The sequence below is a fragment of the Malurus melanocephalus genome, unplaced genomic scaffold, assembly GCF_030028575.1.
Source record: "Malurus melanocephalus ecotype Western Australia unplaced genomic scaffold, MMel_1.1 scaffold_20, whole genome shotgun sequence".
Taxonomy (NCBI): domain Eukaryota; kingdom Metazoa; phylum Chordata; class Aves; order Passeriformes; family Maluridae; genus Malurus; species Malurus melanocephalus.
Window position 1 is genome coordinate 4,341,381 of NW_026623252.1, and position 27,934 is coordinate 4,369,314.

At 44.1% G+C, this 27,934-nt stretch overlaps 1 protein-coding gene across 5 annotated transcripts in view; it reads right to left on the reverse strand.

Moving 5' to 3' along the window:
- AGAP1 (ArfGAP with GTPase domain, ankyrin repeat and PH domain 1) overlaps window positions 1–27,934 on the reverse strand; it is a 230,236-nt gene that overhangs the window by 76,243 nt on the left and 126,059 nt on the right. For 3 of the 5 annotated variants that reach the window (XM_057389903.1, XM_057389902.1, XM_057389901.1), the window contains 2 exons: window positions 26,347–26,515; window positions 13,468–13,629 (listed from right to left, as the gene is read on the reverse strand). In XM_057389903.1, the coding sequence (XP_057245886.1) occupies window positions 13,468–13,629; window positions 26,347–26,515 (331 nt within the window). The remainder of the gene's footprint in view (window positions 1–13,467; window positions 13,630–26,346; window positions 26,516–27,934) is intronic. The other 2 variants (XM_057389906.1, XM_057389904.1) reach the window with 1 other exon arrangement.

Below are 27,934 nucleotides of genomic sequence, written 5' to 3' on the forward strand. Positions count from 1 at the left end.
TCCAAGCCCCGTCCAGACTGGCCTTGGACACTTCCAGATCCAAGGCAYCCCTGTATCAGTATGTGCAGTATCTCACTCCATGCCCACAGGCAACAAGTGACACCTGGTGACCAAAAACCCCTCAACCTGTGAAGAGATGGGACATTAAAACCCCCACCACTCTGCTGTTCACATGGTGATTTTTCTCAGCAGGTGCAGGACACGTGAATTAAGACAGAAACTCTTCTGCTTGTGCAAGTCCAACCCTCATTTGCTACAATTTACCAAACCAAACAAAGAAACCAACACAGCTTTACTCCACAAAGCACATACCACGTCTGCCTCTCTCCAAAATAAATGCAACCATTTTGCAATTATGGTCATGAGAGAAATTCCTTTCAAGTATTACAAACTGCACTAGAAGAAAGGAGGGGCAGAACACAAGAAATACTTTGTCGACAACTACAACCCAGAGTTAAAAGACATGAAATGAAATCCAGTCCTCAGAAGAGTCTCAAGGGCTGTGTGCGGCTGTACTGGGCTTTATTTGCTGGTTGATAAARTTTGATATCTTCTCGCAGTGTTACAAGTATTTTGTAAAAAGGAATTTCCACCCAATTCCCACTTCCTGTCTTGCTGTTTTRTTTTTGGAAGCTGCAAGCGCTCAACAAATGGATTTCAAAGAGAACCTCCACTAGTGCCCCCTAAGGACTTTGTGAGTATCCTCCTGGATTTGAAAAGGGTAGGAAGTTACCGGAATCATCACTGAATCATGGAATGGTTTGGGTTGGAAGGGACCTGATCATCCAGTGCCACCCCCTGCCGTGGCAGGGRCACCTCCCACYGTCCCAGGTTGRTCCAAGCTCTGTCCAACCTGGCTTTGGACACTTCCAGGGATCCAGGGGCAGCCACAGCTTCCTAAAGGACCTCACCACCCTCCCAGGGAACAATTTCTTCCCAATATCCCATCCATTCCTGCCCTCTGGCAGTGTGACCCCATTCCCTGTGTCCTGTCCCTCCATCCCTTGCCCCCAGTCCCTCTGCAGCTCTCCTGGAGCTCCTTTAGGCACTGGAAGGGGTTTCAACATCTCCTCAGAGCCTTCCCTTCTCCAGGTGACCACCTCCAGCTCTCAACTGCCTGAAACTCAATCCAAACCCTGGCTGTGCCTCCTGGGACCCCTAGAACAGAAAAACAACCACCTTGCATCCCAAATTCCCAAGCCCCCACACCAAACCTGTCCGAGAAATGACTCCTTCAGCACCTGCAGAGCTGCAGGAGATGCCAACCCAGGAACCAAGGAGACCAAGGAAATGAGGGAAAAGAAGCCAATGTGAGCACCCCAGGCCAGGGTAAATGAGCTGGGGGTGGGGAAAGCAGGAAAAGAGGCAACATGTGAGGTACGGGAATAGCTCAGCACAAAGGCTGAGATACAAAAGTCCAAGAGCGGAGCTTCGTCGTTGGCCCACGGTTCCTATTCTCTCTGTCACACACACAACCCTCTCTCCTGTGTAACCATCTGCAGCGAAACCAAGGATATTCTGACCCCTTCTATCTTCGTGTCTTTTGATTTATTTCATATTTTTGTCAAATCACCTATTTACAAAAACTTGAAACAAACTCAACAGGTGACGCTATTCTCCACAGACCAAAGTCGAGCTTGATCTGGTTTACATTTTTCTTGCATCTTCTTGTTAAAATTTTCCAACAGGCTTTCAAAGTGAAATTAGACTTTTTTGTCAAGCCCAGCTCCCCAACACGGCCTTATTCTCAAGTGGCTGGAGATTGATTAATTTGGGTTTTTGATTTGCCGAAGTGACAAGAAGTCAGACGTTACAAAAGCGGGAGCGGTGAATGGGATCAATTAAAGAGCAGAAGCGGCAACACAATTAATAGCACCAGGTTCAAGAGGAGAAAGAAAGAGCTGATGACGAAAACAACAGCAACAGCTCTGCCTGCAGCAGGAATCTTTGCTGCGACCCAAGGAAGGCTGAATCCAAAGAGGGTGTTTCAGAACTTTCRCTATGCCATTAGTGCTGAAATGAAATAAGGCAAAGATGTCGCTAGCTGGTGGACTGAATAATAAAAAAATAGCTGGACACTTTCATCTTCCACACATGTGTTTTAAATAAAGGTGAGAAAAGCAATCCTTTTATTTAAACAGGGGAAGCAAGAGACTATAACTATCTGTAGTTTGTATTTCAGACCCATTTCCCCGAGCTGAGATTTTTCTGGCTGTGAAATCCACTGCTCTCCAGCTTCCCTTTACAGCTATTACCATAAATGTTCTATCAAGTTCTTTATCTTCCTCCTCTGCCTCAGACYGAAGTTAAAGGGACGCTGCAATCGCACAGCGACTGCGGAAGGCTGGAGTCAGGCACAGACGTACAGAGCGACATTAAAATCCTGTCAGAACTGCAGCTTGGCACAAGTGTGTGGATGTAATAAACACTTGGGAGTGGGGGAGAAGGGGTGCCACGACATTGCAGCCTCCAGGATGAAAAAAAAAAGAGAAATATTTGTCAAGCACACAAAGCTCCCACCTTAGGGAGGAATTAGGCGCATCTGGTCATCACTGAGCTGAAYTCAGCTCAGACACTCAAACTGTGGAGGGCTCAGATTAACCTGCTACACTGAAGGAAATTAAAGGAAGCTCTGAGCAGAATGGAGGATGGAGATCAAAGAACCTCGGGCGTCTTTTCCATGGCATCTCCCATGTTTGCAGCCTTGTGAAGCTCAAAGCTGTCCTGCCATCCTCAGAAAGCCCCACTGAATGACTCCTTTCCTCTAAGAGCAATTTTAATTAAATAAGAAAAACAAACCTTCCTTAAACCTTTWWWWWWWWWWAAAAAAAAGAGGGATTTCCCCTTTTGGAGGGTCTGGCTTTTGCTGTGTCTCCTCAAGTGACACAGACCCCAAGGCAGGTTTGGCCTAAGAGCATCACTTCCACTTTATGACAAGGGAGGGACATCACCCACAGCCTTGGCAGAGAAAATCACTCTCAGGATGGTCAGGCACAGATACTGGAAGGCTTCAGTAATTTTGGAAAGACCCTCATTACTGTGTCCCTTATCTAAAGGGAAGACAGGACACCTGTAGCTCATTCCCTACCAACACCCAGCGCTGGCCCATCATAAAGACGAAGAACGAGAGCAAAAATGCAACAATAGCGCTTTAAAAAAAACTCACAAAAGCACATTTTTCCCTCCTAAGGAGCAACACATTACAGTGCMAGCAAAACAGCATCCTGCTCCCTGGAACTTGAAGGATTGCTAGGAAGAAAAGAAGCTCCCTTTCAAAGGAGCTTCTTGTATCCAGGAGGAATTCACCAGCTGACACAAGGAGAGGACACATCTATTTCTACGTGATCCTCTCCTGCRCTGCCAAGACGGTGACAAGCAAAGACTGTGTTTTAGAGGACCTGCAACCCCAGAAGATGAACTGGGAATGAGATCCTAATCTTCCTGCACACATCTTGCCTGCAGCAGGTTTAGGTCAGGGGCAGGGATGATATAAACTACTCCCCGAGTGAGCAGGGCTTGTTAATTTATCTCATCCCCCATTCCATCTCGGCGCTCCCCTGCTCTGCGCTGGATGTGAACATGCCCTGTGGAAAGATCAAGCCTGACAAGTTGTTTGAACACATAAGGACAACAAAGCAGGCAAGAGATGCAAGTCTGGGATGCTGCAGGATGCCACCACATCCCAAGGCAAACTCACTTCGTGGCTCCTGCTGCACAGATCCACGGTCRAGATGTACAGGGGATGCCTCTAATTCTTCTGAACGTTTTCACTGGGCAGCATCAGCCCTGTGAGTTTTACGTGGTGTCACTCTGAATTGCTGCCAACCRTGATGCTGTGGGCGTTGTTGTTTCCCCTGGCCATCAACTGGGACTTGCAACAGAGAGGTGAAAAACRGTACGAGAGGTAGAAATTAAGGGGTTTATTGCAGGCGATTTGCTCATTTCAGGGAGTTTGTTCCCTCCCCATGAGGGAGAAAGGAGATGGATGGTCCTTTTGAAGACAAACCTCGGGGCAGAACCTCTTGGTTTAACTCCAGGTCAYGTGTTGGTCGGTCTGGGTCACTTTGGATGGGGCTTGGAGCAGCCTGCTCCAAGGGGGAGGTTGGAACAAGATGATCTTTAAGGCCTTTCCAACCCAAAGCATTCTGTGATTCTGTGACTCACGCTGGGAAGGGTTTCCCYCTCCCCCTTTTGACGCCAGGTAGATCATCAGGCACCTCAAGAACAGCAGCACCCTGGATGTGGCAAATCCACCACCAGGATCATCCCAAGGAACAGTGATGTGGGAACAAACAGACTTTTGGAACACCCTAAAAGAAACAGATTAGGGATAAACGAGCTCCATCTTGGTCAGGTACATACAAGTGAGGGACAAATTGTATTTTAGATCAAAATGAGATGCTCARTATATTCACCTTAATTACACAGTGAGGGGCAGAGCTCCACCCCGATCTAACCATCAGCATTGCCTTCTCATTGCATAAAAAAAATCCTAATTTAACAACATTTTGCTTTGAAGTAGAGCMTGGAGGTCACCAGGCACTTGGAAAATAATGAATCCATGGCTTACTGAATCACTTCCTACTAAAATATTTACCTTGTGTTTCAAGATAGGCAAAGTAAGACAGAGAGGAAGAACTGACTCTCTTCAAAGAGATGCTCAGAGCCAGAAAGATGTCTCGTCTCTACTCCTGTACTTTAACCTTCCGTCTGTATAACCTGTGGATAACTTCAAGCTTCAAACCCACTCCGTGGTAATTGAGAAGAGGTTAGGAAACTCTCCACTGTCAGTCCACGAGACTTCAGTGACGAGCCTTAATATCAGTGTTTTGGAGGAAGGAAAAAAAAAATCAAGAGGCTTTCACTATTAACATTTTCCAATTAAAGCTGAATAATTGCTGTACAGCAAATTGGCTGTTAATTGCATCATGCTAGGCAGGAAAAAGCTAAGGCTTTCCTGGTAATGTATGCCACAAGCAGCAGTGTCAGAAAGGAAAAGAAAAAATGGAAACAACACCAAGACTACTCTTAATCAAAGGCAAAATCAAACATTTTCCTGTCACAGACACCGAAAGCTGAAAAGCTCTTAAAACATAAAGCTCTGTCTTTCGGAGGCGTCAGGTGGCAAAACTGCTATCGACAAAYGATATTTTTTTTAATTTTTGATTTTTAATTTTTAAGTTTAATCAAGCCCCTTCTGAGGGCCTGGATAAAGAAGGCAGGAGGAGAAAAGCGCCGTACACCGGATACTGCTGATGGAGCCGCCCGTGGGTGGCACAGGCACGGCCCCGTGAAGGGATGAGCTCAACTGTGACAAAGGAAGGGCGCGGCCACTTGAAAGGAGCGGCTGTGCCACCTGCGCTCCAGCTGGCCCCCAACAATCGCCAGGTTGGGAGCAGGAGCCGCCACAGAGGCTTCTTTCACTCCTCCRGTGGCTGCTGAGAGGCGCCTTTGAGGTGTTGGATTCCATGGGTAAGGAATCCACAGCAGCCCSGCGAGAAAACCGAGCCTGGCCACAGCCACGCTTGGTGGGGCAACTGCTCCRCTTTTAACTGCAACAGAAACTTCATTAAGGCCCAGAAGGGATGAAAGCGTTGGGTGTGTTTCTGGCACACTCCTCCTCCAGACCATACAAAACAAAGCRCTGCATCGTGGGCAAGCATTAAATGAGAATGTGACTGTCACAGGCATCCACTGGAAATTCTGAAGGGTGGATGTGCCAAAAAGGAATCCTCAAATCAACAATTGCGTCCATGGTACCTACATATTAACTTCTTGCTTTCCCAACTTTGCATTTAAACTTGAAATAAATTTAGAATTTACATTATTATGTTAACTTAGATTATTTAAATTAAGATAAAAAGATAAAACAAAATACATGTACTGATTTGGGAAGCTTATTTATTTCCCTCCTTAAGTATTCCTTATAAAAAGTCCTTAAATACTTAAATTTAAATACTCAAATACTTATTGCACAGGACTTATGAAATTTGAAAGCAACACTACTTGAATCAAAGAGTTTATAAAATGTCACATTTTGCTGTTGCAGTATCATGACTTTCCTCTGTGTTTACTTGAGAATGTCTCTCGATTTGCAACATTCTCTGCAAACACAATTTTATTTTCCCAAGTCCAAAAATTCCTGTAGGATATTGTGTGAATCCAGCTCATGTATTTAATTCCTTGCAATTACTACAAACATTTCAGATTAAAGCATCATTAAACTACAAACAGCTAAAATAAAAACCTTTAGAAATGAAATTTTTTTAAATGTGAATGAAAATACAGGATAGCTTCCCTGATGAAGAATTGTTCTTGTCCAGGAGTGTGACCATGTTAAATATTAAACGTTACTTTAAAATGTTTTTTTTTGTAATGATTCCAAATAATGGTTCTAATATAGAAACAGAGAATGCMTTTTACAGATTTCTAAGCACTGTATTTGTCAAATGTCTGTCTGCACAGAACCATGATGGGATTCAGCTTCCTTCCTTAAGAAGTCCTGGCTTTTGGAAACCTTCTCCTGGAGAGGAGCTTGAAGAGCTGATGAAGACAACATTTGTTCTCCTCACTATTCTGTCAGGTTAAAGCTTAAACTCCAATAATAAAAATAAAGCTTTGCCTTGGGGGCTTTTTCCCTCTTTTTTTCTCCTGAATGGGGATAACGGAGAAGGTGTGACAACCGATCCCAGCTACAGGCACAAAAAGCACTGATTTACTAACAAATCAGATTAATCAACAGCAGTAACCAGGAAAAAAAAATCACCTTGTTTCCCTATATGCCACTTGCATTTTTACTTCAGTGCAATTCCAAAGCCAAATTAAATGCAAAATACGTATTTAAGCATCCATGTGTAAATGTTGGGAAAACACATAGCTTTATAGCTCAGTCAAAAAGTTAATTTAGTCCCATGAACAATTCACTGACAGCCATTCAGCACTCCAGGCTGCGAGCAACGTAAAGATGAGCATCAGACTGCCAATGTTAAATTACCTGAGGATGCAAATTCGTGTGTCTTGGAACTGAGAGCAGGATTTAATTGCTGAATGCAACAGTTGTGTTTTTATCAGGGGCAGAGGAGAAAGAAGAGGATCTTAACAAGAAAAGCAGTGGAGAATTGCAAAAACGCAGCTCAGGATTTAAACTAATGCCAGATAAATACAGAATTAGCTGAAACTCAGCCAAGCTGTGCCACAGAAATGCCCACGGACCCAAAGTCCTCCTTAAACCAACATTATGGCAGAGTTTAAAGCTCAGAGGGCTCCTGGTGCCACCACACACACAGAAAGTGAAGAGAAGTGAGATCTGCCTTCAGATTCTTCACTCTTCTCCCTCACCTCTCTGCTGGACCAGGTGGCAAGAGCTCATCTCCAGTTTGGTGTCCACTGAGCATGGCCAGGAGAAAGGCACTGATCCACTCAATAATTCAGGCTGGAAAAGCCTCAGAGATCATTGGCTCCAGCCCCTAACCCACCAYTAAAACCTGGTCCTAAGTGCCGCATCCATATGGGTTATTTGAACACTTCCAGGGATGGTGACTGCAAAGTTTCCCATTAAGCTGAGATTCCTGTGGTCTAGAGAACAGAATGGGGAAGCACTGGGTCCTACTGCTTCCAGAGGCTGAACATTCCTAAAACCCCCAAGCAGAGAGCAGCAAYTGGATTAATGCTCTGAACCCCTTCTCAGAGCACTTATTTATCACCACTGCCCTCCAGGCCTCACGTGCCTTTGGGGAACCACAGGATGCAAAACCACATCATCCCCTGCCTGAATGAAAATCACTYTGAAATCTCAAATCCTGCAGGATCAGCAAATCCAGAAAATATCAGTTCCCTATTTTCTAGGACATTGCTACAGAGATTTTTTTAATATTTCTGGTTGTCTGGGCTATTTCAGGTAAGAGCTTGTCAAGAATACTAAATAAATTTAAATAGTGGCAGTTTCTCAGTACCCAACCTCATGCTGGAAGGGAATGGTTTTGAGAAATTGCTAAAAAGTAGTGCTTTATAACTCAAGTTTCCTCAAGGTATGTTGAGAAAGGAAAGTCAGTGTTAGCAGAGTTTATCCTGCTGAACTGACACAGTTTCCCTCTGGAATTATTTTGCCAGAAGCAATTTGTGGATTACAAAAGGGAATGAAAAGTAAAAAAATATTCCCTTTCCTTTCCTAAGGAAAGAGAACGTAAACTATGTGCACATATCATAAATGGGGAATTGTATTATATTAAGTAATGAAAACTACAAAAAAACCACAGAGTAGCTCCAAAACAGCTAGAAAAAAAAAAGAAGAAAATAACTTTATATTTGCTTTTCAGTCCCAATTTCTGTATTTAAAAAGGAGGATAAAGCTCTTCCAAGCTGTATACACTAAATACAAATCTGAAATTTTATATATCTACTCAAAATTGTACAATCGATCCCGGTCTAGAACCTGCCAATGGAACTGCAACAGCTCCAAATGGCATTTTCTGATTCCCTCTCTAATGTCCAATGCAAGCTGAACCATCTCTTTGCCAAGGCAGAGCAGAAGGCTCCATCATTTAATCATTCCCAGCACTCAGGATCAGACAAGTTGCAAGGTCTGCATTAATATCAACACTCCAGTGACCTCTCACACCCCATGGCGCAGTGAGAACTCAATCTGACATTAATAAAGCCGAACACCAAACTGTTAGAAACTCAGAAGACACCAGGTATTACAACTTCCATAAATTACAGCCCAGCTCAAATGGCCCGTACAAGCAATTGTACAGTGATAAAGCCTAAGTGGATGATATTTAAACAGATATTTGATTTATGGCAGGATTTTACATCATGCTGGAATTCAAATGACAATTTACAAGTGCAGAGATGAGAAATCCCTGTCCCATACAAACTCTGTCAGAGCTGAGTGCTGAATCCTTCAGGAAGGAATCCTTCCCTCTGATGGGCTTGGGGCACAGAAGCCAAATGATAAAACAGGACACTTAAAAAGAGAATGAGCCAAGCTGCTGCTTCATCCCCAGGTAGGAAATAACATCCTCAGTCTTCTGGGATGTTTCTTGAACCTCATTTCTGCAAGGCAGCTGCCTGTGGTTCCTGCCACCTCAAAAATCTCTGATGGCAAATCCAAGTGTGTGTCTGTCAGGCTGTTCAGAGACGACAAATCATGAAGAGTGGAGAAGAGCAAACCCGTTTCTTTAGTGGCATCAGCTCCACTAAAATCAGAGAATTGTAAAGGTTGGAAAAGCCCTCCATGACCATCGAGCCCAACCTGTGCCCAATGCCCACCTTGCCACCAGCCCAGAGTGCCACGTCCAAGTGTTCCTTGGACACCTCCAGGAATGGGGACTCCACTCCAAGGCCTGAGCACCCTTTCCATGAAGAAATTCCGCCTGGTGTCCACCYTGCCCCTCCCCTGGCCCAGSCTGAGGCCGTTCCCTCTCCTCCTGTCCCTGTTCCCTGGGAGCAGAGCCCGACCCCACTGGCTGCCCCCTCCGGTCAGRGAGTTGTGCAGAACCACACCCTTTTCTCCAGGCTGAGCCCCTTTCCCAGCTCCATCTGCYGCTCCTGGGGTTCCAGTCCCGTCCTCAGCTCAGTTGTCCTTCTCCAGACTAATTATTAACCTGTTTTCCATCAGCAAAGAAATTGCATTTCGGACTCAAATCGGAGATGCCTCACGAGAGTCCCCCTGAGCAGCTTTTCACTGCAGCCTCAGAACAGCCCTATTAAGAAAATCAGCACAAAAAGGGGCCTCAAATTGTGCCAGACTTGGATATCAGGAAAATTTCCTCACTGAAAGGGTGGTCAGGCAATGGCTCAGGGCAGGGGTGRGGTCACGATCCCCAGAAGTGTTCAAAAATTGGGTGGATGTGGCCCTTAGAGACAGGGATTAGTGGTGGGCTTGGCAGTGCTGGGTTAAAAATATGACTTGATGAAATTAAAAGGCTTTTCCAACTGTCAAAATCTTGTGATTTCATGAAAATAAGAGCTGGGATTGCAGAGGAGGAATTGTGGGATGCACATTCTAGAACCGAACTTTAACACCCAAGCAGGTCACAAATTACTCCCCTGAGACCAGAAACCCTCATGTTCCCCAGCAATCAGCAACGGCACAGATAATTCTGGGKGATAAAAAAAAGAAAAAAATTCCATCAAGGGGAAGATTTATCCGAGAAAAACCATCGCAGGCTTCCAGTGGGATCCAGGAAAACCTCTGGGCCAATAGCTGGAGCAGCAGTAATTGTTCCAAATCTATCAATAAAGCTGASCTGCTCCTTCATTGACTGCAAACACCAATTTCTTTCATGGGGGATTATAAGTTGATGTTCATGGTCTCTCTACCACCATTAGGGTGATAAACAGTTGAGACTACATCAGGATTTGACACGCAGATCAATTCTGGGTCCATAAAGAATCTACACAAGAGGTTCCTGGACAGGGATTTACTGCCCCCAGTTTTTATTCTCTCTCGCTGCTAAAATTACTTCTGTCAAGCACTTACAAGAGCACGGAGGAGAAGGGGAAAAAAAAAAAAGGGAAAAAAGGCTAAAAAGAATTAATTTTTCATGTGCTGCTGGAACAGCCTTTTGAAATTTCAGGAGTTTTTAAGGCAAATATGTTCCTGCATCGGAAATGATGCTGAACAGCAGGTGGGACTGAGCTAAATAGTGAGCCAGCAGCACGAGCTGCTCACTATCCAGCACACAGCAATTTGAAACACCAAACTAAGCTGTCGAGATTTTCTCCCAGGGCAGTCGCGGGCTTCATGTTACCGGCGCCAAATTATATTAGACATTTAATTTTAAACCTCAGGTACTTAAATGTAAAACCTTACAACAGTAATAGTCATAAAGCAGTGGGGCATTCCATTTCAGAGAATGGATTTTTCTATTTTTCCCCTTTAATTTAACCAGCACCTCCTGTTTTGTGGCTCTGCCCACTACAAAGTAATTTATCTAATTAGGAGATGTTCACAGCTGCTTGAAAGACAGAAGCCCCAGGAAACCAAAGGTCTGGTTTGGAAGACTTTGAAAAGTTCTCTGGAGCCACACAAAGTATTAATTTAATGTGAAAAAAAGGTGCAGAGAAAAATTGAATCCCAATATGTTATTTTGTCTACAATAAAACCATGTGACAATAAGCAGGAATATTCTCCAGTACATTGGCATTTGAATTCCAAAAGATGCTTAGCTTCTTGCCATACCTGCTGCTTTCACAGTATTAGCTTTTTATGACTAAAATTCAAAAATCTTTTAATGGAGAAAAAACCCCCTGAAATTAAAAAGGGTTTTTCATGCGTCAACTTGCCAACATAAAGGACACATCTCTGAGCTTGCCCAAAGATGATACACTCAGCGCAATCAATTATTCTTGAGGTTTTGCAGGAGTTTTAGTGCAATCCTTCTGATTCTGCTGACCCTTGGTTGCCTGAAACTCATTGTCAATCCAATTTTCTCCCCATATTTACAAAAAAAAACAAACTTTTTTTTTTAATATTTGAACCTCTGCAAGAAATTATTYGAGTTAGGCTTATTCACAAGAACCCACCAGTCACCTGCAATTTAAAAATAAATATTTCACAGGTAATTCTGGCTGTCGTCTCTCTTGAGCCAGAAGTAATCCCACATGAAYGTCAAGTCAGAAAAAGGCAGAGCTGGGGTGGGAGGAAAGGTTCCCTTCACTAGGAATTGTAAACCAGCTCAGGTTCAGCAACAGGAGCAAAAGACAAATCCAGCAAATCCAGTGTTTTGAAGTTAAGGGAATGGCAAAAAGCAGGAATTCAGGTACCATTTCTACTTTTTCACGTTCTATTTCCACGCCACTTGTAGGAGTTCGCTGATTTTGAAGGTTTTTTTCCCCTGCAGACTCAGTTGTAGTTGGCACAGGGATAGATGCTCACCTGCCTGCAGCCTATACCTCTAGAACCAGCATTTAATATTCTTCAGCTTGCCTCAGAAAAACTACAGGATAAACGGCACAAAACAAGCCCAAACTTTGGTCTAACCCCTTAGAAAGGAAGTAGAGTTGGGCCCAAACTTTGGTCTAACCCCTTAGAAAGGAAGYAGAGTAGAGGACAAAGCAGCTCAGGAAAAAGAGAAAATGTATGATCTTAAGTGGGAAACCAGCTCAGCATCCATGCAGGGGCAACGCTGCGTCCCCTAAAAGCTTAACCAGGAATGGGTGAGCTGGGTGGACACACGAGAGAGCAGGGCTCTCTTTATTTCATTTCATTAATTTATTTCATTGTGCTGTTTCACAGCATCCCTGCAAGGTTCAATCAGAAAAYTCTCAGTCAAAATCTGGACCATTTTAATGGCAATTCTCCATTCTCCTGAAGGTGCTGCCCCCATGTTTAGAGCTCCAGAAATATCTATGCTTTGGTAGCTATGAATCTGATAGTTAATGCCATTCAGAGACAAGGTGATGATGGTTTTAAACCCTCTGTTCTTCTAAAGTGGCACTSAAAAGCCACTTTAGACACTCTCAGGGATATTCTCAGATTCAGACCTTATACACACACTGATATAAATATGGGACATGTGAAATAGTTCTGATATTCCCCTAACTGACCCCATTTATGGGCAGCCAACAGAAACAGCATTTCTTCCCTTTTTCCTGGCCTATTCCCACTGGTCTGGTACCAAATATCACATCTACCCTTTAAAAACAACCACCCCATCTCACTGCTACCATCTGATAATTCCAAAACACCATCAGGAATGGTGTCTGCTCTCTTTAATGCTGTTAAATGCTCCAYAGAGAAAACACTAAGGCTGTGTCAGGAATGTGCAGGCATTAGAGAAAGAGCACAGCAGAGAAAGGACATGCTGAGGAGATCTGGAGGGTCATTTACTGCTAATACCCACCACAAATGGGAATGAAATCTGAGAATCAAGCAAACAATCCACATTACAGGGCTGCCCCATGACTGGGAGTGTTTAAGGCCAGGTTGGACAGGGCYGGGATAGTGGAAGATGTTCCTGTYCATGGCAGARGAGGGTTTAAGGTCCCTTCCAACCCAAACCAGCCTGGGATTCTATGATTATRCACCTGAAATTAAAATTAAGCAGTATTGTAACTACTCACTAACTCTTCATGTTGAAAAGAGAATCACAGAATTCTTTCAGGTTGCTCCAAGCCCTGTCCAACCTGGCCTTGGACATTCCAGAGATCCAGAGKCAGCCACAGCTATTCTGGGCAAACCCTCCCTCACAAGGAAGGATTTCTCCCCAATATCCAATCTAAAYCTCCTCTCCTTTAGTTTACAGCCATTCCCCCTTGTCCTGTCACTCCATGCCCTCATCTCAAGTTTCCTATYGATCCATTCCCTTTTATCCAATTCCTCCTTTCCCTCAGACGCTGCTAGTTCTGCACCCCACAGCACATCGGGGTTGCATCATTCCACTTGTCCCTTTTGCAAACAAGAGCACCAAARTCCCCCTTGACCCCAAAGCACGTGACCCTCCCCAGCTCCAGGTTTCTTACCACTGCTAATGCCAGAGTTGGCAATGACTGTGGCCTCACTCCACTGATCTGCACTGGAGACCGAGTAGGAGCGCTGGTGCATACCGTCCGGGCGGCTGTTGAAGGACACCAGACTGATCCCACTGGCCATCTGAGACACAGATGTGCTAGTAGTCACGTTCCCTAGGCACAAATGGAAAACAAATCGTGTCAATAGAGAGGACAAAAGGGATTTTGCAGCAGGATGGATGGGGTGGTGTCTTAACAGGAGTAGAAACAGGGGTTACTTCACTGACACAAGYGCTGAAGATGACGGTGCTGAGAGCAGAGCTTCCAGCAGCTCAAATCTAGCCAAGATGACAAAAAAGCCAAAATTTTCACGGTATCACCTCATTCTGTTCATTCACCTTCTGGAAAACATAATCTTCCACCACCCTGCTACCAGCATGCTCTCTGCAGCTTCTCTGCTTGTTGTTAGACTGCACACAAAAAATCAATTTATTCCTGAAAGCCACTGTTTATACARCCGAGATGAGACAACTGAGCCAACTCCAGGAATTTAAAACAATCCACCTCTAAATAAAATCTGACACAGGGATGTCCCCCAAGAACACAATGATGGGAGCAAATGACTACCAGCACTGAGAGACCAAGGAYTAAAAAATGTCTTGGATATTTAATCTTAAAACAACATCGTGTTTAAAACAACAAAGCACACACTGGGCTGACTCAAGGAGCATTCCTGGATCTCGTCCCACATCTGGGACAGCAAAGCGGACACACAAAGAACAGCCTTTACKCCGTAACACTTCTGTATTTTCATCATCACTGAGACCTAGGACATTAAAATGCTGGGAGCTGTGTGTGAGGGGGAGTGACAGGGACAGGTTTCCCACCATAAAACAGCACAAGTGGGATCTGGTTGAATACATTTTAGAGCAGAAACAATTAAAACCTTCCCAGCAACTCAGCTTTCTGCTGGTCTTACTTACAGCTTGCTACGGGCCAAAACCTGCTCCACATTTGGGGTACTGAGCACATTTTACTCCATTCCTAGCCAGGTCTTGTGTATCATAAAGCCACAAAGAATTTACAGCACCAGTTTCATTCATGGCAGGCTCTCAAAAGGTGCCCCACAGGTCCTCTATGGATTGAAGAACGCTCTTAAAAAACACATATGCAGGGAAAGGAACAGACACCATATTAAAACATACCCTCACACTTTGCATTTCCATTGCACCTTCTACTGATGAGTTCAGAAAAATTAATGAATTAATTTTCAATGCTCCTGTGAGGTTGTTAATTATCTGCTATCATTTCCCCCATTTTTCAGAGGTTAAATGACCCAGGGCCACAAAGGAAGATTGTGGCAGACTTGAAAATAAAACCCAGATCTCCTGACTCCCAGTTCTATCATTATGTCTTTTCCCAGAGCAGCCTTTGGGAAGACWGCAGAGCTTAGTGAACTACTTTGTGTTTATTAGAGTTGGCATAATTGTCCCTTTCTCTCCTCCCCTTTCCCAAGACAAAATCTCCTCTTTAGTCCTTAACACRGATCCATCACAGTATCTGTGTCTTTGATGGACTTAGTCAGCCTCAAGAACATTGGCATGACGTGAGATACAGACAGAAAAACTCATYTGTTTAATTCTGCAAAGTCTAAGGTGGGTTTTGGAGCCATGTTGAGACCTGCCAAAGCATGAAATTACTGAGAAAAACATTCCATATTTTAAAACCACGATAAAAAATCAAACCGAGGCTGACAGGAGCTGCACTTTGTGCTGTCTTAAAGGAAATATCTCCTTCCAAATCAACTTCTGTGATGCTGCTGATGCTCACTTTGAGATCACCTTTTCTTCTGGTTTGTATAATCCAGAAAAATGATGAATATTAATAAATTATTTTGATGATTCAGCAAATGAAAGGGAGTGGCTGATGTGAATGACCAGAATTTGAGACKGAATGGGTTCTAGAAATTTGAGATTTAGGCCAACACAGACACAACATAAGCAGTGATTTTTAAGCTGATATCTTCCACTTAGTCCACAAGTTTTTCAACACAAAGTGTCCAATCACCTTCTAATCATGACACAAACAAACCCCAAAAAAACACCTTAAGAAGAGGACATCAAGGCATTTACACCATCATGGCAGCACCCAAAGATTTACTTTCACCTTAATGCCATCTGAGGAAACTGAATGTACCACACAAGGCCTCTCCAACACAATCCTATGGTTCTTCCCATCCACCACAGGGAAACCCCAATCCAGACCTGGCAAAARTCCTTTCATTTTCCTCACAGACAAAGCCTCGACAGCAGAAATCAGCTCAGTCTTTCAGCAGACAAGCAGGAGACAGTGAAGAAGAGGAGGCCAGCAATACTCAGTGAAGATGCTGATGGCCATACCCATGGCAGGGARGTTGGATGAGGTAAGATTTAAAGATTTAAAGGTCCTTCCAACCCAAAGCGTTCTGTGATTCTCTGATTCTCCGAAAAGCAAAGTCTGCATGTTGAGTTAGGCACATGAAGCTCTGCCATCCTGCATCTCCTGTCCCCCATCCACCTTCACATAAACCCCAAGCTGCTGGCCCGATACCTGGCCCACGCTGGAGCTGGGAAAGAGTTGCCTCTTCAAATGCATCCCACATGCATCAGCTGGTTGCTTAAGTTGATTAGCAGGGGGCAGTTAAATTACTATGCTAATCCATGTATTCGCAGCACTGTTTCCTTGATATGGATATGTGTATATGCTTACTGGGAAGCCTTGATTAGTTCAAGCTTCAATGTGTCAAAGGCTCCAGATTCTTTCCAAAGAATAATTTTAGCTGTACTCACATCCCTAAAGTGTGGGAGCTGATTTGAAAAGGTACTTACCTCTACCATATGCTATTTTTCTTTAAACAATTTGCATTTCAAAGGGAATATGGCATTTATATTTGAATGAATATCAGTATGTTGCCAGAACTTGTCTCAAATGAGCAAAAAAAAAGATGCTGGTCTCCTATTGAACAAAAATGTTTTCATCTACCAAAGGAGCATCAAAGGAAGARTTCCTCTTTCTAGCTCTAGACAGCTTTATTAAAACTATCTTTTCTGATGTTATAAAACACCCCGTTACGACCGCGCTTACAAAACGTTCAAACAATTAAGCCCCACAAAACCCAACCAAATTAAGATTCAAGGTAATTTCCAGGTTCGGCCACTGCTCAGCAGAAGAAACGTGAGCGTGCTCACACAAATCCCATTTATCCAGCCATTTATGCAGTGCAAATTGCTGCAAAGAGCAGGTGGARGCAAGGGGAATTAAGCTGAGGAGTGGAGAAGCTGAGGGAAACACACACTGGGGGCAGAATGAGAACAAGGGAGACGCTCTGGCTCCTCACACACAGCCCTTTCAGACTCCCAAAACAGCAGATCAGAAATGCAATATTTCAAATGATGGGAAAATCACCAGGRTTCACACAAACACAGGACCAGACAAGATGTGAAGTGTGTCTAGTCAGTAAAAGCCAAAAGGTGAAGGGTTTATTGTAAAAATGGTAATAAAATATGCAATTACGGTTAATAGAAATGGTGTCTTACATACATGCAGTGATTTGTCCAACAAAAAAAGAAACCACTCATGGTTTTGGTTGTGTTTGTTCCTCTAATGGAACTCTACGAGGGACAGCAKGTAAACAATCCCTCTTTTGCTGGCTTTTAACTTAATAATCCAGGGAATCATCACAGGTTAATATAACAGACACATAATTTCAAACCTTCATCAATGACACCACCCACTAATTACAAATGCAGAAGGAAGATAATTCACAAGTAGACCCTGAGCAGTGAAATACAAGTGACACAAACCATGCAGGGCACAAATGATCTTCATTTCCCGCTGCAGACACATCTGTGATTTCCCCCAAACAAATCAGCTACCAGAACTTCATTCACAAGTGCAACTAATACACTCTTGGATTTATGAGATGAGCAGCCAGTGCAGGAGTTGTGAAGCAGAACTGTATTTTTCCATGAAGCAGCAGCATTTGAGACTCACACAGGGACTGCACAGAAAGACTGAATCAGATAAACTGCAGCCCTACTGCTCTGCTTTCACCGTGTTTTATTTGTGCCAAGCTCCTCATGTTCACAAGGAATATCTCTTCCAAAATAAAAAAAAAGGAAAGGAAAGAAACCTCTTAAGGCCAGAGGGCTGCGCTCACCAGCTGTTAGAACTAATGAAAAATACATTAGAGTTGTGGGTCAGGAAATCCTGACTCTTGATATCAGAGGGTTAATTGTTTCAAATCATGTTGGGTCAATTTGTGTTGCAGGAATTCTGCCTATTCTTGAAATGCCCTCTAATTCAGCACAAGGCGCTGTCAAGTAGGTTAGATCGGCTGCTGGATGCCTGTTCCAAATCCAGCACTGCTGCCTCTCTTCAGGCATCAAGCTGGAAAGGGAGAAGCTCMATTGCTGGCTGTGAAAAGATGGGAAGCATTCCCTTCCCATCCTCAGCTCTGCAGCACACTCAGGAATTCATTCCCAGAGCTGGGCAGAAATCTTTCYGGCAGACAAACCTGCCCTGACCATCAAAGCTGTACTTTCTGCCTCTCCTTCAACTACAAATACGAACTTTGGGACCAGGAACATTTGGGGATGGCTCTTCTGGGTTCAATTAGTTTGCCACCTCAGCATCCATCTTTCCCAGGTGCATCCTCCTTYCTGTGCCCATTCTGGAGATCGTGTGCTGCACTGAAATCTGGGCAAACAGCAGCTCCTTGCCTCTCCCAGTGAGGAGAGCCAGTCTGCACTGGGAAGGGAGGCATGGTCCAGGTGTCTGCCCACGTTCTGAGGAGACTGTGGCACCTGCGGAGCTCTGAATTCCAGAGCCAGGCTCCTGAGCGGGGTAAAATTCCCTCAAGTATTGCCATGGATTCTGTTTCAAGCTGACAGCAGCGTGCAAGCAGCACATGGTCTCTGCCATGGGTTTATCAAGCACCTAAAATTACTCGAGGTTACTCATACATAAAACAAGTATGAGTGAGAGGGAGGGCTGGAACTGGATCATCTTTCAGGTCCCTTCCAACCCAAACCATTGTGACTCTGACAAAAATCTTTCCAGAACACACTGGTTCTGGTGCTGAAAATCTGCCTCAASACACTGACAGTCACTTTCAACACTRCAGCAGAAAACTTGCTTGGGAGTTTTACTAATTTTTAAGGTTTTTTTTCCTTCTCTGTTACTTACTGAACAAAATTCCTAAGGACAAGGAGCCATTCCTAGAGGAAGCCCTTCCATCTCCTTTCCCACCAAACTGGGCTCGATTAGCAGCACACAAATCRAGAGGGGTCAATCCTAATGAACAAACAAGGCAGTGCCAAGAAATATGCTGGCAGTGAAGGACGTGGTGCTGGGAGTCTAACGAGGAAAGCCATTATTCTCAGAGCATGCCAAAGCAACACAGCAAGYGTGGAGGAAAATTAAGTCATCAGAGGAGACATCTCTTCTAAAAGAAAGTTAAACCCAAGATCTTCACCGCGGGCTTCTGCTCCAGATCCCCAACTATTTATTCTGCTGGGATCAAAGTCTGCTTCCCTTTCCTGGCAGACATGTGATTATTTTTTCCATAGTTTTAACAAAAACATAAGGTATGTTTGGCTTTCTGGATAAGTCTTGATTGAGGTTTAAGATCCAGAGATGAGCGTTTCGCACTGGCAAAAATTCTGCTTTGCGTTGCTCTTATCTGGTTGTGAATCCTGATAGGAATCACGGATTTAACTTCACAAAAAATAACAGCAGAGATCCAAATCCTTCTGAGGTAGGTACAGCAGAGCATGTGCAGGGGCCTGAGGCAAAGGATGTGAAACGTTTCCTAATCCTCTGACTGTCTGTGGAAATTATTAATAATGCAATTTCAGAGGGGGGGCTGGCTCTTACCTGCGCGCTGGCTCCACACCGCTGCCATTAACTGGGCTAACTTTGGGAGCTTCCCAAGGGCTCCAACCCTCCCCAAACCCTGCCACAACCTCCTCGGGATGGGGAGGGACCATTGCTGGCATTCCCAGCCTCTTAAGGAAACGGAAGAAAGAAACTTTATTTTCGAAAAAGAGACAATRGATACGATTTGGAGATGACTTTTCCTTTTTTTCCCCCTTTTTTTTTTAATAGCTATTGCCACTGTAACAGCAGCTAAGTGAATGCATGTCTGCAGTGTGAGCAGTTTTGATAAACAGCCTCTGCGGGCCACACAACGGGGATAATGTATCCTTAAGTACTGCCAATGAGCTGCCATTCTGCACAGCCAATTACTTCTGTGCGTCTGTCACTCAAAGGAAAAATGACTGAGCCCATTAGATCAAACCTTTGTCACTGTTCCTAATGCACTCTTAGGCCTCATTAATCTGAGGGAGCAGCAACACAGCCGCCGGTGCCTCATTGCCTCCCCCACAACAGGCCCACGTGAATCTTCTCATCTCTCCCCCAAGTGCACCACGTTAATCAAGCTCTCCTTATTACCCCGGTCCCTGTCACGCCGGAGAGCGCTCTCTCTCTTAAATGCTCTCATTATGGTCCATCTTTAGAGCCGGCTGAGTGGAAAAAAAAAAAAAAATAGAGGGGGGGAATAAAAAAACCCAAGCCAGAGAGAAAGAGGAAAAAGCAAGTCCGATCACATTAATATTCATGACAATAATTAGTATTCTAGGTCACTGAATATTCATGCTATTAGTTTGGTTTTTTATGGGTTTGCTGGATGTCCTGATTGCTGGAGTGTGGAGGAAAACAGCATGGTTGGGACTTTAGATGTCAACGGCAGTTCAATACTCCAAACACATTTGTGAATTTTTTTTTTTTCTCCCCTGTTTGGTAAATCAGCTTCAACCCTCCCGATGGCTTTAATATCTTAAAATCACTGTGGGGAAAAGCACGAGCRATCCTGCAAAGGTCTCAACGTCCAACCAATTTGTGCTGCACCGTGTGACCGTCAAGACACCGGGATTGCATCGGGTGGACAAGGCAAGTCTGGGATTTTATTCAGGATCCGGAGCCACGGAGGCATGAAAATCATCCAGAGGGAAACAGGCACTGACTGYGGGCTCCAGTCACCCGCCTGAAGCTCCACGCCACATTCCTGCCCTTTATCCACCTCATCATCATTAAGGATGGGCACCGTTTGCCCATCTGGAGAAAGGATCCTCAGACTGCTCGTTTTTCCTTTTTTCTCTGAAGAGAAAAATCTCAGCAAACTMATTTTTCTCAATATTTAACAAATGCAGTTATTTCATCAAATATTCATTTTGTTAGGGTTAATACATGTCCTGCTCCTTCACCCCATTATTAAGGAATATAGGCTACTAGCAGTGAAAGTTTATTTTTCTCTAGTTCTGGAAAGGGCAAATCCTAATCCAAAGGAACCGGAAAAAATGACCTTGAGGGATCCCCCTCTAGTGGGATRAAAGGGAAATCTCGGATGCACTTCAAATTGGGCTTTTTTCCTTTGAAACGAGCCAACTCTCAACTTCTCCTTCCCATCGCTGCAGCTGTATATCACTGAACTAACAGCAGAGCCACCCAAATGGAAAATTGACTCGTGTCATGAATGGCTAAAGTCACAAACTTGCATTTGTGAGCTGTGGCAAATGCAGAAAACTCGCTCAAGTTGGAGCATGGAAAGCATTTCACGTGAAGTCACCTCGYGTCCCTCATCAGACTGCAAAATTAGTGACAAATCACTCCCTGTGGACAAATAAACAACCTGTGGCCTTGTGGGACCCACACCACATCAACCTCAGCCACCTCCTAGAAGGGAATTCAGAGCAATTTCCAGAATTTGGGAATCAGTTCAGCATTTATTTGCAAAGGCTCTGGAGCAATTGCTCACACTTCTGAGCTCTTGGCTTGATAATGTTGCTACTCATCATCAGCCTGATCACAACATCTGAATCCTCACAGTGACCTCCAATTAGGAAAGATTATTACATGATCTCCAAAAAACACAGAGGGTTTGATAGATGATCACAATAACAGGCAGGAACCTCACACTGATAGGAACGTGGAGCTGCCGYTCCTACAGCATCTGAAATGTCACAAGCAGTTAGCAGATAGCAACCTCCAGCACCCTAACTGGCCCTGGAACTAACACATTTTGGGATACTTCACATACTGTACAGTCACCATTTTAAGGGAATTTTCTAGCACCAAATTATTTAAATGAAGTGTTAATCAGGAAACAATTTATCCCCACACCATAAGCTATTTTTAGATGTGAACTTTCTACATCAGTGGCTCTTGCTACAGCTCAGGCTTTGGGTTGTTTGGAGAGGAGAAGAAATAAATGACTCCTGGGAGAGATTTCAGGAATCAGGTCACCTTCAGGTCAAGCATATCAAACCCAAGCCAGCTCGGGAAGGAAGGAAACCTGGACCCACTCCTGGCTCTAAAGTCAGGCTGAGTCAGCTCCTAAAGGGCAGAGACTGGCCAGGGGGCTGGACAGGACTCTGTGGGATGGACAGGACTCTGAGGGGTGGACAGGACTCTTGAGGGGTGGACAGGACTCTGTGGGATGGATAGGATTCTGTGGGATGGACAGGACACTGGCCCTGCTCCCAGCAGTTCCAACCATCTCCCTCTCCTGAAGGACTTCCAGCTGAGCTGCATCAACGAAATGACACTCAGCACCACGTCCATTTAGTTTAAATTTCACTTACTTAAGCATCATTAGTCAACCTGGATTCAAGATACCACAGAAGTGACATAATTTTCAAATAAATGCAGCAAACATCCGATTCCTCCAACCCAGAGATTCCTACCAAGTCAGCTTACAAATATGAGCACCTTCCATGAAGCCACGGCTAACAATTCATTATTTAAAGTCTCTATATAACATAAAGAACACAACTAAAACAATCCCCCATCTTTCTGTCTTTTGGGGAGAACAAAATCCCAGTTCTTACACAATCTCAGGTCTTACACATTAAACCCCAAACTGCACCTCTGAGACCACAAGAAGAGACCACTTCTGAAATCAAAGTCAACCTTTTTCCAGGCAAGATGCTTGGCTTTGCAACAGCAGGAGCAGCCCAGCTTCCACTCCTTTCTCTGCTTTCTGACTGAGCACAGAAAATATTCCTTTTTCCTACTGCTGCTCCACTTGCAGTTGCTGTTCACGGTCCTATCATAACTGTGACAGTTCCCACCTAACACGACTATGACTGGATGTCAAGGGAAAAGTGTTTTTCCCAGCCCTTGTATCACTGGAAACTCAGCAGGAAAAGTCATCCTGAGCTTTTAAATTCATTTATTCTCATAAAGCTCTTTTTTTTTTTTTTAACATCTCTGAAACAGAAATTCTCAAGGACTGGGAAGTTGGCTTTTGTTGTTAAGATGATTTTTTTTCCCCAGAGTTACCAGATTCCAGAAGTCTGGGAGGTAAGCACACGTATGGATCAGGAGAGGGGTCATGGAGAGACAGTTATTAAATGTCTGTTTATCAAAGTCTTTAAAAACAACCCTGTTCAGATCAGAAATGCCACAAAGCATGACAAAATTCCATGTGATGGGAATGACACACTCCCAAACCTCTCCTTCTGCGTGTGACTCCTACGTCAATCAAGCCAAGAGAAAACCCTGCATTTGCTGCTTGGCTTTTTTAGTGCCAAATAATTGAGTCTGCCTGTCCTGAATTCAAAATATCACCCTGATCAGCCAAATTCCTCCAGTTCTGCTCACAGCACTGTGATGGGAAGCACCTTGGGAAAGGGCCTCACCATGAGGGAGGGAATTGAAGGTGTTTGATCAACCACTGGGGTTCAAAGAGGCTTTAGAGAGGGAAGGGGATGAGAAGAAGGAGCTCGAGCTGCTCTACTGCCTCACAAACAGTGGTGGGATCAGAAGAGTGGCTGAATCAYGAGAAATTACACTCAGAGAAAAATATTTGCTGAAAAATGAACTCAAAACATCCATTACAGGCAATCAGATAGGCATTTAATCAACAGATTTGGTGGCAAAGTTGGCACTGAAATCCATCCTTATAGGGCAGCTTCCCCATAGTGTTTAAGAGTCAAATGAAGGCACCATCCCACATAAGCAGCATTTGACTGTTTTGGGGAAGAGGAAAGGTGAARCACTGAGAATGCAGTGAATTTACAGGGCTAAGATAAAACCAGCAAGTGCTGATTCCTCCTGTTTGGTCCAAACGTACCAAACCTCCAGTAACAAACCAGTCAGTGACAAGCTCAGCCCTGTGATCAATTTTAAAGCATCAGAGAGCTCAAGACRCCACTTTTGCCAGCACTAACGAGTGAGGGAAAGCTCTGACTGTTTAGGATTTTATCCTATTTCCATGTATCGGCAATCCTGGAATTCTTTAGGGGATAACTGCAGACTCCACAGACAGTGCTGAGCTCCTGCTCTCCCATTTTCACACAAAACAATTCCTCTGCAGCCCCAAACTCAAGGACACCTCMCTGTGCCAGGCCCCAAGAGATGGAAACAACAGAGAATTYGGGGGAGCCAASTTGGAGTGAATGACTGCATTGGCTGCAGCTGCAATTGGAGGATTCAGCCCCGATGTGCAAATGGACAAAAGTGAGAAAGGGTGAAAAACCCATGAGCCATTGTCCATTGTGGGTGTGGGACTGCCCTGARTGCACCTGAAGGCCCTGCCATAAACAGAACTGATTTTTATTMTCTYAATTCTGTCCAGCCTCTGGTTKAGGGAGCTGGATTTTGGGCATCAGCTCTGAGACGACAGCACAGCCTGACCACCAGWGTATTGGGAGTGACACACGAGCTGATGCAGAGCGGAGCTGCTGGCAGTGATTTCCCAGATCCAGGCTGTCCTACTACTTTTTAATTTCCATTTTCTTCCCTATTTATTTATTTATTTTTAGATCAYTCTTTACTGATTAGCAGCTCCTTTTAATGCTTGCTTTTAATCCAGTAACAAGCAGCAGATGCTGATCAGACACCTACAACACCCAAGTCTTTCAATATTTCTAAGCAACAGGATGAAGAAATGAAGAAGCCAAGAAGGAAGACAGAAGCTCCAATGATTCCCACTGTGCTGCTGGAAATACACCAACTAAATTTTCCTGCATTTGGATACTTTCTGGCATAATTCACTCCTTTCTGGGTGATCAAACCTCAGCCTGGCCAGGACACACACACAGTGCTCCCTTCCTGGCAAGGGAGASCTGTCTGCTGGAAACTGCCATGGAAATTTTACCTGACCTGGCAATCCAAGTACATGATAAGACATGTAAATTCCATGCTATAAACCTTATATTATTATATGTTTTCAGAAACTTGCTTCTCTGAAGCAATCAAGGAATGCTTGCCTGTGTTTGAAATCGTTAACAATTTTGGCATTGATAGATGTCTTATACATGCCAAGACATACAAATTCCATGCTATAAACCTTATATTATTACATATCTCTAAATACGTTTTCAGAAACTTGCTTCTCTGAAGCAAACAAGAAATGTTTGCCTGTGTTCAAAATTGTTAGCAATTGTTAAATGTCTTAAAAGAAGAAATGTCTTTAAATAAAGGTCCCGCCCCCGGTTTATTGACTCAGCCCAGCGCTTTTCTTCCCTAAATAAAGAAGCATATAAAATAAATAAAAGCACTTCCCACATCTAATGAAACAGTAAACTGGAAAAAAAAACCCAACCACAAATAATTCTCTCCTGTGAACTCTTCCAGTGCTGAGTCACAACTGGAACAAGGGTCTGATGAAATTGTGACTTCAGACACCTCAGGTCCCAGGCTGAGATCTCCAGGGGTGCCTGCTCAGTGGCACCACTGTAAAAATCCATCTCAACCAGCATTGGAAGGAAAAAAAATTCTCTGTTTTCCCCTAATAAAGGGGAATGGTGCAAAAAAAGCAGGGAATTACACCTTGGCTTGAAGGACTGGAGTTTGGAATGAGATGATACCTAAGGTTCCTTCTAACCCAAACCAGCCTGTGATTCTATGAAACATGAGACAGATAACTACTGTCATCCAAGAGGAGACACTGAATACCCAGGAATCTCCCATTTCCTCATCCCAGAGGGTTTTTTTTGCACAGGGACAGGAGRGGCTGGGGATGGTTTTGCTGGCACATGCAGGAAGTGCCTACGTTAACCATAAATGCAAAAGGCACTTGGCACTTTATGGATGTCATCCCAAACATGCTGACAGAACTTCCACGAGACCATTACGAGTTTTGTACAAGCAATGCATTTTCCAAGATAAATTGTCTCAAATGTTTTCCCTTAATGCAATTTTTTAAAATCCACTTAGCTGTATGGACAAGTACTTCAGCAAACAATAAACTTCTTTGTTTAGAGCTCAGAAGGAGAGCTATAAACCACTTCCATCAATAAATTAAAACAACTTTCTACAGAAGAATCTCGCTGTTAGAAGAATGCGTAATTCTGAACTTTGCAAAAGTGGAAAGAAGGGCTGTGGATCCCACCAGGAAGCCATAAAAAGGCTTTTCAAATCATCCAGCATTTGTTTTTCCTAAGTATTAGATAAAAGATCATAAATTCTTCCCATATGTTAATTACTGTGAAATTATGTAGGGCTTTGGCAAGTACAAAGAAACAAAAACACAAAGGCAGACATCGAAGGCTACTCAGAAACTCAAAATCTCTTGTAGGGGACAGATCAGCAGTCAAGACTTAAAAACACCCACATGAGTGGATCTGTAAATCCCAGAATAGTTTGGGCTGGAGGGATCCTAAAGCTCATGTAATTCCACCCCCTGCCATGGGCAGGGACACCTTCCACCAGGTTGCTCGAAGCCCAATCCAGCTTGGCCTTGAACACTTCCAATTATTAAGAGATACCATCCCTATCCCAAGTGTTCATGATCATTCCCTACAGACACTGGAAATACAGGTTTTTTCCCATTTTTTCTTTTACCTGAATTTGGCGAGATGTGTAAACTGCTCATGTCTTTGGAGAGGCCGTTGGTTTTGGGGCTGGAGATGGGGGCACAGGCTGACGTGGCTCGGGGTGGCCTCTTCCCGGGGACCTTCACAGTGGTTCTCAGCAAGTCGATCTCTTTCCCGTGAACATTCTGCATGTAATCCTGGAGAYGGAGAAAAAACCCAAAATCCAACATCAAACAGGGACTTCTGTAAGCATCAGAATTAATACATCTCGTTTCACAAGATTTTGGCCCTACATCCTCTGCCAGAATCCACGTTTTCCCCTTCTTTCCATGCTCTTGATAATCCCTCCACACTTTTCATGACAATTACAATGAGCTTTCTCAAAGATAYGCCAAGCACCAGCTGAATAAGAGGTGATTCCTAATGTAGCCATGGGAATTCATCACCTAAAGGTCCCAAACAGAAGAAGACAAGGCTGATGTCCCTCCTGAACACATTTACTTGTGTCTCCTCTCTGCCAGTGTTTTATGCCTTTATCTCTTTCTCCCTCAAATTTGGCTGGAATGGGTCAGCAGGCACAAAACTTACAAAAGGGTAAGGTTTCAGCAATTCCAACTTTGTTTCCTCAGAATATGACCCTTCCTCCACCCACACAAAACATCATCAAAGGGAAAAAAATCACGGAAATTGCATCTGATTTGAGCAAACATGCTAAAAGCTGGGAGCCAGAAGTGCAAAAGGCTTTGGTGAATTCTTGCTTGGGAAGGCCACGAAGGGGAAATAAACAGAAGAGGAAATGGATGTGGGTGTTTTTATCAAAGGGCAAATTGATCCTGGGATACACCAGCAGAGAGATGGTGAATRTCAAAGCCAGCTCACGAGACACCAAAATTCTCATCTCCTGGTACACAGGACTGTGGTCACTCATATTGCAGAAAAAAGAAGAATTGAAACTGGGACAACTGTGAGAACACTAAAAGAAACAAGAGAGACACTGTCTTACAGAGGACATGCAAGAGGGGTAGCACAGGAGAGTAAAATCAGGGGTGAGAAGGGAGAACATTGCACAAAAAATTCTGAATTGCCAGAGAAGCTGTGGCTGCTCCTGGATGGCTGGCAGTGTCCAAGGCCAGGCTGGGCAGGGCTTGGAGCAACCTGGGACAGTGGAAGTTGTCCCTGCCATGGCAGGGGTGGAGTGAGATGAGCTTTAAGGTCCCTTTAAACCCAACCCACTCCAAGACTACGTGGACTGGGGACCCCAAGAGAAAAACAGCAATTTGAAGTGGTTGGGAGAAGACCTGGACTTCTTAAGTTCAGCTGGAGCCCAGGGGAATGGCATTCCTGGGGATCTTCTATGTGAGGCCAGAAGTCTGAATTCCTTTTCAGACAGAACTTGATCACCTCACAGAGACCTGGGTGATGCTGTGGGCATCTCCATGAGGAAAAATATAACTCCCTGTTGTCCAGGTGATGAGGGCAAGATTTAGCCAGATGATGGGTTTTAGATGAAAACCTACCAACATTAACTAGGCTGGTTCCCAAGCTGCAGCACACAGACCTGGACAGCACCAGAACATCCATTTAATGAGAAAATTCCTGAATTTACCCAAAATCTG